The sequence below is a fragment of the Myxocyprinus asiaticus genome, chromosome 39 (assembly GCF_019703515.2).
Source record: "Myxocyprinus asiaticus isolate MX2 ecotype Aquarium Trade chromosome 39, UBuf_Myxa_2, whole genome shotgun sequence".
NCBI lineage: Eukaryota > Metazoa > Chordata > Actinopteri > Cypriniformes > Catostomidae > Myxocyprinus > Myxocyprinus asiaticus.
The window spans coordinates 27761363-27775147 of record NC_059382.1 but is presented as its reverse complement, the minus strand read 5'-3'; the positions used below and the strand labels follow the sequence as shown (position 1 = coordinate 27775147).

Sequence of the window (13785 nt, the reverse complement as noted above, 5' to 3'; positions counted from 1 at the left end):
TTCAGAGTAAATTCTAGAGACTGTTGTGCGTGAAAATCCCAGGAGATCAGCAGAGAATGGCCAGACTGGTTCAAACTGACAAAGTCTATGGTAACTCAGATAACCGCTCTGTACAATTGTGGTGAGAAGAATATCATCTCAGAATGCTATTCTGAGATGTGGGTTGGCCCTGTTTTGGCGGCACGAGGGGGAACCTACACAATATTAGGCAGGTGGTTTTAATGTTGTAGCTGATCGGTGTGTGTGTGTGTGTGTGTGTGTGTGTGTGTATATATATATATATATATATATATATACACTGTAAAAAAAAATCATTTTAACAGTAAAAGACTATAAAAATGCTACAGAAATAAAACGTTAATTGATTAACGAATATTAACTGTCAAACATACAGTAACATTTTTCAATATATTTTAAAAGACAATACAGTAGTTTTTACAATATGAATACAATAACAAAATGTTGTAAAAATTATATTTTTTTAGATGTAATAAGTATGATTTTCCTGTAAAATGAATGGTAAAAATTTACATTATGTTTAATAAGAGAGTACATGTACTTTTTAAAGTAAATTATTGTTAAAATTACAGTAAAAAAAAACAATAATCAGGCGTTCCCACAATTCCCTGCATGACCCATCATATTTCATTATATTTTATGGGAATAGTTATGTGTCTTCTTATTTTTAAAATCAGTTACGTACATTGGGGTGTTCTGTTTTATATTTAATGTAGTTTCGTTAATGTTTACTGCATTATTAAAATTTCACATGTGTTACCCTGATGGTGCTTAGTGTTTGTGTGAGTGACACTGAGCACTATCTCTACATGTTTATTGGTCATTGCTCCTGGAAGAGCCACTATTGATGAACTTCATGTTATCATGTTCTCTTCTTTTATTTTTATGGTGATTAACAATACATTATAAAGAAAAAAGCAGATTTTTACAGTTTTAGAAAGTTAATATCAAGTTTATGATGTTTTTTTACTGTAAATTTAACAGATTTTTTTACAGTGTGTGTATAAACTATATATATATATATATATATATATATATATATATATATATATATATATATATATATACACACACACTTTATCGGTTCGTATGAATATATGTAAATGAAAGACATCCAAGTAAGTTCAAACTGGCTGTGTATATTTGGCCTGTGTTAACTAACCACCTTCTTAATTATGCAGATGAGATTTGAATCAACAGAACAAATCAATAGAACTCCCTATTACACTCAGGACTCCATAGTCTACAAATAATCATTATAATCATTTATTCAGTCATTGATTGACTGTGAGTCCTGGGCCTTATTGAATTTCTAAAGATAAACTAACTCAAACTGGCCCTATTAGCTAGTTTTATTTTCACCTCAAATGCAACCTGGATGGAAACCACTATGCTGCAACTGGCAGTGGAATGCTGTTTTACAGTCGTCAAAAAGGCATAAACAAGACAAAATATCTTCAAGAAAAGGCTTCAATAATGCATGCATAAAATTCACAGACACATTTGCCGACAACAATAGCAGATAGCATTTTTATGGGTAAATGACTCTCTATCTTCATGTGTGGCATCATTAGAATGTTACTGATGCTAATATATACTACACTCATCCGTTGCTTAGAAACGGACTGAAACATGGGCTGGCGCTCTCTCTCTGCTTTCTCACGCACCAGGAGGACTGAGTCCTGTATCACTATCTTTTAAATAATTAACTCGAGAGAAACCAAATACTGCATTTACTTATTCATGATGTAAGACGTATAAAAAGGGAAAGAAGAAATGAATAGAATAAGAATGAGCCAGTGAATAGTGCTTGTTAATATAATGGTGAAAAAAAATGAACATGACCTATAAGGAGGCAGGATCCTTGAGAAATATAGGGCTGAGAAAGAAAGAAAGTGTGAGTGAATGCAACAGCGCACCTGTCACGCTCACAGCACAAGGTCTGTGTTTAACCCTCAAGCTGACCTTAAATAAACTCAAGCAACTTTATAGAACAGACTGTATTACTCTGAGACACAATACCAAGAGCAAGTTAAAAAGCAAACCTTTTTATGTAAGTGTTTTATTAAATCCTGTCATAATTTACTCACCTTCATGTCATCCCAAACCTGTTTGACTTGCTTTCTTATGCAGAACAAAAAAGGAGATATTTCAATTAATAACAATAATAGTTGATAGTGACTCACATTAAAGCTTAAAAAAGGATCCAGATGTTTTATAAAAGTAGTCTATGCAACTCATGCGTTATATTCCAAGTCTTCTGAAGACATCTGATAGATTTGAATGAGAAACAGACCAAACTTGAAGTATTTTTCAGTGAAAATCTTGATGTCCGAGAAGCATGTTCACAGCGGCTCATGAGTTTATGCAAGAACGGCAGGAGGTCGAGAATTCTGACAGAATTTTCATTTTGGAGTGAACTATTCCTTTAATATAATGAAATCTTTACATGAGCAAGAATTTAATTTAAAGGGGTCATATTTGTTTTGTTTTTTTATTATTATTTAAAAAAACATTGACTAATGTTTTTTTGTGTGTGTGTCCACAAATGTAATATTTATTGATTGATTGATTTATTTTTTTACCTTTTTCCTCTCTCTGACTCTTTTCTGTTGCTGTACCTTTAAGACTTCTATGTAAATGCTCTCTTTGCATATAAAATGAGCAACCACGCTTTTCTACTCTAAGACATGGGCTGCAGGTTTGCCGTAGGACGCTAAATGGTTTGTGCTGCAAGACAATCCCCGAAATCTGCTGTACAAACTGTTAAGGTCAGCCTAAAATGATCAGGGACCTTGTTAAAAATAAACTTTAGCCACTTTTTTGTATTGTTGGGATCCTTTGGTAGAATATGCAGAGCTGTTGATGCTACACACAGCCAGGAACAGTACAAAGATTCCCACATTTTACTCTTAGCATAAATTATTCTAGTGTTAAGGAGGAATAGTTTTATTCTACTTCTTCCTTATTACCTCACTGTGACAAGTTTCTGAAGACAGAATAGGCATCATTGGGCGAAAACGTGGATGATCATATATTGACCTCCCTGATGTCAGAAAGTTGCAAAAATGAAGAATAAGCTGTTCCCCTTCTGTTACTCACTCAACATTGTGTCGATGTTGTGACACTAGGGGTCGCTCTTGGGAGCCCCAAACACCTCTAATCTTTGAGAAAAGACAAATGAGAATTGGCGAGTGGAATTTGCATGCCACTCCCCCAGACATACGGGTATAAAAGGAGCTGGCTCGCAACCATTCATTCTGATTTTTTCTTTGGAGCAGACGGTTGTGTGTGAGCGAGCTGAATTCCACTGCCAGTCCTTTCACCTCGAAAGAACCGTATGCTTTTGGATATATGGCGCATTCCAGCGACTTTCTCTCCTTCTGCACGCTTAGTGCAGACTACGCCCCTGGGCGCTTTGACAGCGCTACTAAGAGAGTATATATCTCTGCAAAGAGTATGTTTTCCTTTATTAGATCAGCACATTGACATGAACGTCTTTTTAAAGATGTCTCTTTGTAATGATGCCGTTCCGTCTTTGTGTAATTCCTGGATGCGGTCGTTATATCTCCAACGGCCACGGGCGGCTGAGGTCGCTGTGGGCCACTCATATCCCGGGCAGCCTCAACGCCACAGCGGACGTGCTGTCGCAGCAGGCGATGCTCAGCGGAGAGTGGAGACTCCACCCCCAGGTGGTCCAGCTGATTTGGAGTCGATTCGGCAAAGCACAGGTAGATATGTTCGCTTCCTGGAAATCCTCCAACTGCCCGCTCTGGTATTCCCTGACGGGAACCCCCCTCAGGACAGATGCGCTGGCACACTGCTGGCCCCGTGGGCTGTGCAAATACGCATTCCTCCAGTGAGCCTACTTGCACAGACTCTGTGAAAGGTCAGGGAGGACGAGGAACAAGTCACTCTCGTGGCACCGTACTGGCCCACTCTGACTTGGTTCTCGGATCTCACGCTCCTCGCAACAGCCCCTCCCTGGCAGATTCCCCTGAGGAAGGACCTCCTCAGGGACGGGGCACCATCTGGCACCTGCGCCAGACCTCTGGAACCTCCACGTCTGGCCCTTGGATGGGACGCAGAAGACCTAAGTGGCCTATGACCAGCTGTGGTAGACACGATCACTCAGTCCAGGGCTCCCTCTACGAGGCAGCTTTGTGCCCTGAAGTGGTGTTTGTTTGCGAGTTGGTGTTCTTCCCGAGGTGAAGATCCCCAGAGATGCGCAGTCGGGTCAGTGCTTTCCTTCCTGCAGGAGAGGCTGTAGGGGCGGCTGTCCCCCTCCACCCTGAAGGTGTATGTGGCTGCCATAGTGGTGGATGGTAAGTCCTTAGGGAAGCACGACCTGATCATCTGGTTCCTGAGAGGCGCCCGGAGGCTGAACCCTCCTAGGCCATGCCTCTTTCCCTCATGGGATCTCTCTGTGGTCCTCCTGGGCCTTCGGAGAGCCCCGTTTGAGCCGCTAGAGTCAGTCGAGCTGAAAGCCCTCTCTTTCCTCAATCAAGAGGGTTGGGGACATGCAGGAATTCTCTGTCAGCGATACCTGCCTGGAGTTCGGTCCGGTAGACTCTCATGTGGTCCTGAGACCCTGGCTGGGCTATGTGCCCAAGTTTCCCATGACACCCTTCAGGGATCAGGTGGTGAACCTGCAAGCGCTGCCCTGGGAGGAGGCAGACCCAGCCCTGTCATTGCTGTGTCCGGTGCATGCTTTGCGCATCTACTTGGATCGCACGCAGAGCTTTAGACGCTCTGAGCAGCTCTTTGTCTGCTTCGGCGGACAGCGGAAAGGAAATGCTGTCTCCAAACAGAGGCTTGCCCACTGGATCGTGGATGCCATCGCTCTGGCATACCAAGCCCAGGCCGTGCCCGCCCCTTTGGGAATACGAGCATACTCTACAAGGAGTCTGGAGTCCTCGTGGGCACTGGCCAATGGCGCCTCTCTAGAAGACATCTGCAGAGCAGCAGGCTGGGCAACACCCAATACCTTTGCGAGATTTTACGATCTCCGGATTGAGCCGGTTTCGTCCCATGTTTTGTTAGGTACGAACAGGTAAGTTTGGTAATACGGAACAGCTGGCCGGGTGTATCGATTTGTATAGTGCCTTTCCCCTCCGTGAGGCGAAGAAGTGCTCTTCTTCTCCCATGCGAGTTCACGAACCTGTGAACCCTGGATGTCCTTCCTCCCTAGCCCTGTGGCTCGTGAATTCAGCGGAGGAATTCACAGCCAGAACCAGTACGTGTGCTAATATGCCCTGTACTGGGGTAGGTGCTCCACAGGTACCAGTTACTCCGGTAACCCCTTGTGAGGTATTTTCCACGGTATGGTCTACCTGTTGGCAGACCCGCGTCTCCTTTGGGCAGAGCCCTCTCTGCCCCCGGTTGCTGTGTTGTAGAGCTCCTCCCCTTCAAGGTAGCACCTTCCACCGTGCCTCTTCCATGTGTGGCTTGTGAGCCCACATGACATATTGCCACATATTACCTCCCCTTCGGGCAGGATGTGGTCTCCGCAGGGTCTTTTCCCCCTGAAAGAATAGGAAAGGAAAAGAACACCTTCCCCGATGCGTATAATAGCATTAGATGGCCCCAGCCGAATCTAATACTCTGCAGAGTGAAACATAGCGAGAAAAGGGCACGGCTGGCGTGGCCTGCTCCCATGCTAGTTATGTCGCTTCCCCCCCTCTGGGATGTGGGGAACTACATGATGTCTTGTGGGGCATTGGGGGAGGTTACGTGCGGACTGATGCACCTGCTATTACGCACGCAGCAGCTTGCTTGCACCTGCATCGGCAGTTCACATAACACGGTCCAGCTGTCCCTAGTGTCACTACATCAACACAATGTCGAGTGAGTGACAGAAGGGAAATGTCTCGGTTACTGTTGTAACCACCGTTCCCTGATGGAGGGAATGAGACGTTGTGTCCCTCTTGCCACAACGCGGTACTATCCGCTGAAATGGCCGGGACCTTTTCTCGGCTCCTCAGCACAAAACCTGAATGAGTGGTTGCGAGCCAACTCCTTTTATACCCGTATGTCCTGGGGAGTGGCATGCAAATTCCACTCGCCAATTCTCATTGACCTTTTCTCAAAGATTAGAGGTGTTTGGGGCTCCCAAGGGCAACCCATAGTGTCACTACATCGACACAACTTCTCGTTCCCTCCATCAGGGAACAGAGGTTACAACAGTAGCCCAGATGATTTTGTAGCTTAGTTGAATAAATGATCTTTGCTTTACAAAGTTATTTCTATTCTGAGATATGTGTATTATATTATAAGTCACATTAGTGAGAAAACATCTGTTCAGAACATAAATAACACTATTGGCAAAAGGAGGGGAATGACTAATAGTATATTTTAGTCTGATTATTGTGGCTTGGAAAGCAGCACGACTATAACGTACTGTACACACTGGTGTCTAAGGATATGGGAATATAGGTATACAAAAAATTGCCATGCTAAGAGTTGACCATGTAAAATGGCAAATGAAAAATGAACAGTGAATGCAAGGTGGAACACACACACACATATGAAGTCCACATAGGGAGATTTTCATAAATGTAGAGCTATCCACACAGGTGCCCGTGCTATTATTGGCACAGGATCAGCATGCAGGAGAGTGGGTGAGAAAAGCGGAGGAGGGAGATGGAGAGATTGAGAGAGAGAGAGAGAGAGAGAGAGAGAGAGAGAGAGAGAGAGAGAGAGAGAGAGAGAGAGGCATGGGGTGGTGGGGGGTTGGGGGGTTGGGGGTCATACAGTGAGCTGTCTGCGGTCATCATTCTCCAATTCCACCTGAGACACTTGGCACCACACCCTGTCCTGTACCCATGGTAACCCCTCAGTGTCAGGAGGTTATTGGCTCTTGATGCAGCCCTAGTGTTGGGTTCCTCAGGGCTCTGTGTGGGTTGCTAGGTCCACCAGCAGTTTTGCGGCATCTCAGCACTTAACTGATTAATTAGTGTAATTATTTGAAGTGAAAGTCACCCTCGTCTTGTCACTGGTTGGTAGGTAATTCATTCCATCCTCTGAGACTTTAATGTTAATGCGGGTAAGGTGGAAAAAGTAGCATGGATTCTACTTGCCTTGTTTCATTAGAAGAATCATCAAAGGGATTTTTTACTCATCCCTCATTTATTTAAAAAAAAAAAAAAGCAAAAATCATGTTTCAGTGAGGTAGTGTTGTGTTGGGTGTAATCGGATTACTACGTAATTACTAAATGTAATGTAATTTTAAGTACAAAAATAGTGCACACATTACATTTTAAATTCTTGTAATCAGATTACAGTTACTGACTTTCAATTAATTTTATTACTTTCAAGTACATTACTGCACTGTAAAAAAAAAAAATTGTTGATTCAACTCATATTTAGTGCCTTTTTTGCATGGACTTTTTTGAGTTTGAGTTTGCATGGACTTAATCGGATACATTTCTCATAAATTAAAAAGTAATCTGAACTGATTGAATGTAGTTGTGAAAACTTCAGTGTATTTAGCTGAGCTTAAAAAGGATGTAGTAGTTAGAACAACTTCACTTAAGCTTATGGAACTTTAAGGCCTGCCACTGTAAAGTTAGTGAACCTGACTTTAATTGTCAAGTCAACCCTGCAAGTTTTGCACTGCTGGATGGATTATTCTTGAAAGACACAGGCTACAGGCATAATAACTTGATTAGAAGGCACATTGATGTTCAATGCTTGACACAAAGACCTCAGTAATGGTGATACTCAACAAACATCATTCAGTAAAAGATGAGCTGTTAAAATCACCAACCAACTATAAATCAACAGTAATGAAAAAAAAACAAAAAACAAAAAAAAACAACAACAACAGTGGCACAAATAAAGTCTGCAAACAGCAATAAAATAAGCCTATAAAAGTAACCTAATTATTCATTCATGCTGCAATGCATACTGGAAGCTGGCAAGTCTTTGTTTGTCTAGACAACTAGATGTAAAAAAAAAAAAAAAATACAGTGTGGGTTACACATCTGTCTAAAATATTATTCCTGTAGAATACATTTAAAACATTAATTATGTTCATATGTACAGTATGTCCATTGCATTTCTGTGACAGCCAAAGAGTCACTAATAAGTAATTATAAAGGAGAAACGTGCAGTGTTGGGTGTATGACTATATTGCTACATTTAACAAAGAGGAAATACAGACATTATTTTGAATTGGCTGTGCAAAAAGTGTTTTAGAAAGTAACTTAAAATTAAAGTAATTAGTTATGTGATTACTTTTAAATGAAGTAATTGGATTACTATTTTAGAGAAATAATTATTAACTTGTAGTGGGTTACTTTTTGAGTAATTTACTCAACACTGCAGTGAGGCACTTTTAACAGAAGTGTATGGGGCCAGTGAATAAACATTAAAATACACACAGTTTCAAAATTTTTGCCACAAAGATTAACATTATATATGTTAACATGATTTTAGTGTGATGAAATCACTTACTAATCTTATATATGTAGATAACTACAATATTACAATATTACAATATGCAATATTACAAATTCTTTATCATGATGACGTAATGGCGGTAAACCCTGTAATCTAGTAAATGCCGCAATGACAATAAATCCCTGATTTTATCATACCACTGAAATCATGTTAAAACATATAATGTTTTATGGCTATTTTTTTTAAATAGTGTATTTTAATATTTATAGAATGTCCCCATTCACTTTTACTAGAAGTGCCTTACTGTAACTGCAATTTTTGCTTGATGTTAAATAAACAAGGGACGAGGAGAAATTATTTTTTGTGGTAATCAACATTATGCCACAAATGCTGTCAATTGAGCCTGACTTGTACTGAACCAGGAATATTCCTTTAAGTGAGTTTTCACAATGGAAACTAACTATTCCTTTAAAGGGGCACTCTGTAAATGTTGTCTTGGACTTACAGTGACACCTAAGGGTGTGGATGCAGAATCATTCAAACACAATAGATTTTTCAGTTATCAAATTCACTATTCACAGTCAGCCATGAATAATTTACTCCAAGAGTGAAAGTGTCCAATAACAGGGCAGTTACTCAGATTAAGTGAGTTGTATTCGGCTGGTCGTGTGATTTTTTATTTTATTTTTTTTAATGAGAAAAAATACTGACCTGCACCTTTCAAGCTGATGTTATTTATAAAGGTGTGAGAGCTACAGAGTTCTTGATGGGGTAATTTCTGGGAAATTTTGAGTAGGTGAATGTGTGTGTGTGTGTGTGTGTGTGTGTAAGATGGAAACTCTAGCTTAGAGGACAGATGGAGAATGGGAGACAGGAGGGACACTGGCACAGGGACTGCACAGGCTGGCATAAGTGTGTGTGTGTGTGTGTGTGTGTGTGTGTGTGTGTGTGTGTGTGTGTGTGTGTGTGTGTGTGTGTGTGAACGGAGGTGTATGGATATCCCTCGCTGTTGCTGGGCGGCCAGCCCCGTTCATGAGCAGAGACCTTGGCACAGAGTGGGAGGGTCAGTCAGCCAACTGTCTGTAGCGCCATGCGCCCGTCTGTGCACTGCTTTTTAAAGCACCAGGTCAACAGGCCGGCCACTGGGACATCCATTTGGCACTTACATTCTTATTTAGGTTAGCAATATGGTGAGTGCTACTTCTGCTGTTACTGCAGATGTTAAACTCAGAATGCACGTTTCACCTGTACTGTCATGTGCCTCCCCTCTGCCACTGTGTCTGCATTGACTCTGCCCTTTTCTCTAAACAACATGGTGCAGCACACAGTTCTGATGGAAAGCAATGCCATTGGAGTCTTGAATAAAAGTGTGTACATAAGGATATGGGTAGATAATTAATTATTTGTCCAAAGTGATTTACAATGCACTTATTATACAGACAAACCACTCTGGAACAACTAGGAGTTCAATGCATAGTTCACCCCAAAGGTAAAATTCTGTCATTATTTACTTACCCTCATGTTGTTCCAAACCCCAGTTGGAGTTTCAGTTTTCAGTGGAACAGAAAATGAATGGCTGTGACTACTAGATCACTGAGGCAGTGAATTGAACTTGAAAACAGTTCTTTAAATGAACCATTTGATCTGGTTCACAAATTGGACTAAATTATTTATTCACAATTTGGACTGATCCGTTTCTCTAGTTTAACCCACGGACAGCAGTTCTTGAGTTAAAGGGGTCATGTAATGAGGAATCAAATTTCCCTTGATCTTTTGAGATATAAGAGGTCATTGTAATATAAAAACATACTGTAAGTTTCAGAACTCAAAACCTCCTTCTTTCTGCAAAAAGAGCATTTGTTGAAACAAAGCTGCCAAAAAGACTCGTTCTCTACTTCCTCCACATTGTGATGTCACACTGTGGTAGACATTTGCATCTGATCGCCTCCACAACAACACATCAGTGCCTACTTTAACTTATCACTTAAGCAGCCCCCCATAGCAGTAAGCAATGAGATGGCAAGAAAAGAGAGCAGGTCAGTCAAGAGCAGAGAGCCTATCATAACAGTGGGCGTTTACTGTCAAGTCTTAAAGGAGAAGCAGCACCAAAACCGAGAGTTTCTGACAGAGGGTCAGAACGAGGGTGGAAAATGATCATGTTTTACAAATATATGACTGTTTTTTGTGCAACAACTTTACTAATATTATAAGTGAACCTCAAGGAAGATTTAAAAAAAAAAATAAATAAAATAAAATTAAGGCATGTCATGAGCCCTATAATAGCTCACTGGAGGGGAAGGTTTTCAGTGAATAACAACTTAAAATTTAGTCTGTTTCTCACACAAAACTATTTATTGGCTTCAGAAGACTCTGAATATACCACATATATATTATTTTTTCTGCAGAAGAAAGAAAGCCATTTGGTTCATTGTCATTCAACATGAGGGTGAGTAAATAATAACAGAACTTTCACTTTTGGGATTCATTTTTGAACTGTATATTTAAGTGCCTTAAGTTGCCTTCAAGGGCACAAATAGGGGCAAAATAGCTTGTAGCTCGCTCCTTACAGGGCTTGAAACAAAAGCCTTATAGTTGCCATTTCTATGAAGTTACAGTGCCTAGATGGATGGATAGATGGATGGATGGATAGAAAGAAAGAAAGACAGACAGACAGACTCACCTGCTTTGACACGGATGCTAGGGCTGCGGATCTTGCCGGCCTGGTTCTCGGCAGTGCAGAAGTAGTCATTATCATGAATGAAGCTGTTGAAGGCAGAGGGGGAGAAGGGGTAGAGCTGCAGCGTGCCATTGGCGTGAACGTGGCGGATGTGTGGCACGTCGTAGATGTCGTCACCCGTGGCAAGGTACCAGCGGAGGACGGCATGGGGGGCGCCACCCGCAGGACAGGGCAGGGACACCCCCACTGAGCTGGAGAAGGTCACTCTCTGCAGGGAAGCATTCACAAAGTACAGCCGCGTTGAGACCACATCCTCGCTGTGCACTGGAAGAGAGACAAGACGGTCAGTCACAAAATCTTATTCTATTCCCAACATCAACACCTGTACTAGTAAGGGAAAACCTATGTGATGACAAGTATAAGATACAAGGGTCAATGACAAATTGCTTTCATGCAGGTTACATTTATGAAATTTTCAGTAAAAGTTTTGAGTAACATTTTATAATAATGGTCCATCATTAATAGGTAACTATGCAGGAATTAATGCAGGATTAATGAGTAGTACTACATTAACATTTTAGTTACTACTATTAACTAATATGGAAACATGATTTACTAATCATTAAGTAATAGCGAATTGATGACTGAGGTAGTTCAATGTTAGGTAATCAATAATGACTGAATTTGATTTTCCTCATTGAGAACTATCAACTAACTTCATATGGCTAATTTAAAATAACTACAAATTAATTACTAATCAAAACATTAACATGTGTCTAAAATGTGAATGATTATGTTTTTATTGTGAGCATGATCATGAAATGTTCCTTCAGAGAAACAAGCGCCTCATATGTGTTCTTTGCTGGAATTAATTGATGAACATAACAGCTCTCTAAATCATGGCTACAGTGTCTGGTAGAGTATCATAGTCAGCTTACAGATGTATGAGCCCAACATGTGTATTCCTTGGGATATCTCTTCTGTTCATTACAAATTATTAACTTTGGCAGGTTTGATATTGTTGGAGGTCTTTTTAAAATAATTTTGGTAACCCATCAGTAATGAGTCAAGTGTTACCACATAAACATGAAGGAATTACTAATTATTTTAAAGTGAGGGTCATGGTAACGCATTAATAATTAATAAATGCACACTTGAATATACACAACATTTTCTTTTTTTTTTTTTTTTTTTTTTTTTTTTACAAAACATTTTTAAAATGAGTTTCTGGTCCATCAAGCTTCTAATCCAATCAGGGTTCACCATATTCAATGCTCGCGTTGAAACTGAAAGAAGAGTGAGTGCAATTTTGCTCCGCCCTCCCGTCGATCCGCCTGCACATGGTAAACTTTAACATACGTTCTGTTCTGTTCAGACCGAACATAGGCAAAGGAGGAAATATGTCAAATTAATTTGATCAAAACTGTATGTATTTACAGAGTGGGCTGTCTAGGGCAGAAGTACACATGTGAAATCGGCCTCATGCTGCACGCCGGTTTTCTCTCCATTTTCTGTTGAAGACTTGTGGAGATCAACACACTTGTCCTTTAGACACATAATGTTATTATTTGACTTTATGTTAAAAGATAAGACTTTTAAAACATGTAGTAACCATGAGCACCAGCAATTAAAAGCATTATCCTGCTAAAGGTTTGTAGCCTATGCTATTATGTTCAATTATTTCAATGATTCATAATTCAATGCCAGAAAAAAATGTTTTGAATGTCTGTGAATGTTTGTTAACTATCTGTTTGATTAAATGAATAAAATGTATGAACAAACACTCGAGTATTCATAACTAACTGGCAAGTAACACCACAGATACTATTAATGGTTTATAATGTGTTTTCACTTTAGAATAATGGTCCAGATAACCTTTAACTACCAAGGAAGGAAACAGTAAGATCTCATTAATTAATAATGCGTTACCATGACCCTCACTTTAGAATAATGGTCCAGATCATTAGTAATTCCTCCATACTTATGTGGTAACAATTGACTCATTACTATTTAATTATTGGTCAACTGATATGGGCTTTTTTCATAGTTAATTATTACATTATTAAATTTGGTCCCCATCAATCCTGAATATGTGGTTACATCATCGACTATGATAATCTACCAGACACTGTAGCCTTGATTTAGCAACCTTTTACATTCATAAATTAATTCCCACAAAGAACCCATGCATGATCATGTTCACAATAAAACATAATCATTCACATTTTAGACACATGTTAATGTTTTGATTAGTAATTAATTAGTGGTTATTTTAAATTAGCCATAGTTAGTTAATAGTTCTCAATGAGGCAGATCAAATTCAGTAATTACTGAACAGTGAACTACGTCAGTCATCAGTTCGCTATTACTTACTGATTGGTTAATCATGTTTCCATATTAGTAAATAATAGTAACTAAAGTGTTAATGTAGTACTACTCATTTGTCCTACATTAATTCCTGCATAGTTACCTATTAATGACGGACCATTATTATAAAGTGTTACCAAGTTTTAATTCAATGTCAGGTGGTACAACCATCAAGGAAAAAAGTATCAGCATATTTTCATAAGTGTGTACAGGACTTATTTTCAAAAATGTTTTAAAATATGAATTAAATATATTTTTATGAATAAATATCATAAGATTCTGGATGGTTATGGTTGTGCTATTTGACATTGAACAACCTG

The 13785-nt window shown here is 39.8% G+C and overlaps 1 protein-coding gene across 2 annotated transcripts in view; it reads right to left on the bottom strand.

Moving 5' to 3' along the window:
* LOC127429539 (cell adhesion molecule DSCAML1-like) overlaps positions 1-13785 on the bottom strand; it is a 181244-nt gene that overhangs the window by 150854 nt on the left and 16605 nt on the right. For both annotated transcript variants that reach the window (XM_051678646.1, XM_051678647.1), the window contains exon 2: positions 11102-11422. In XM_051678646.1, the coding sequence (XP_051534606.1) occupies positions 11102-11422 (321 nt within the window). The remainder of the gene's footprint in view (positions 1-11101; positions 11423-13785) is intronic.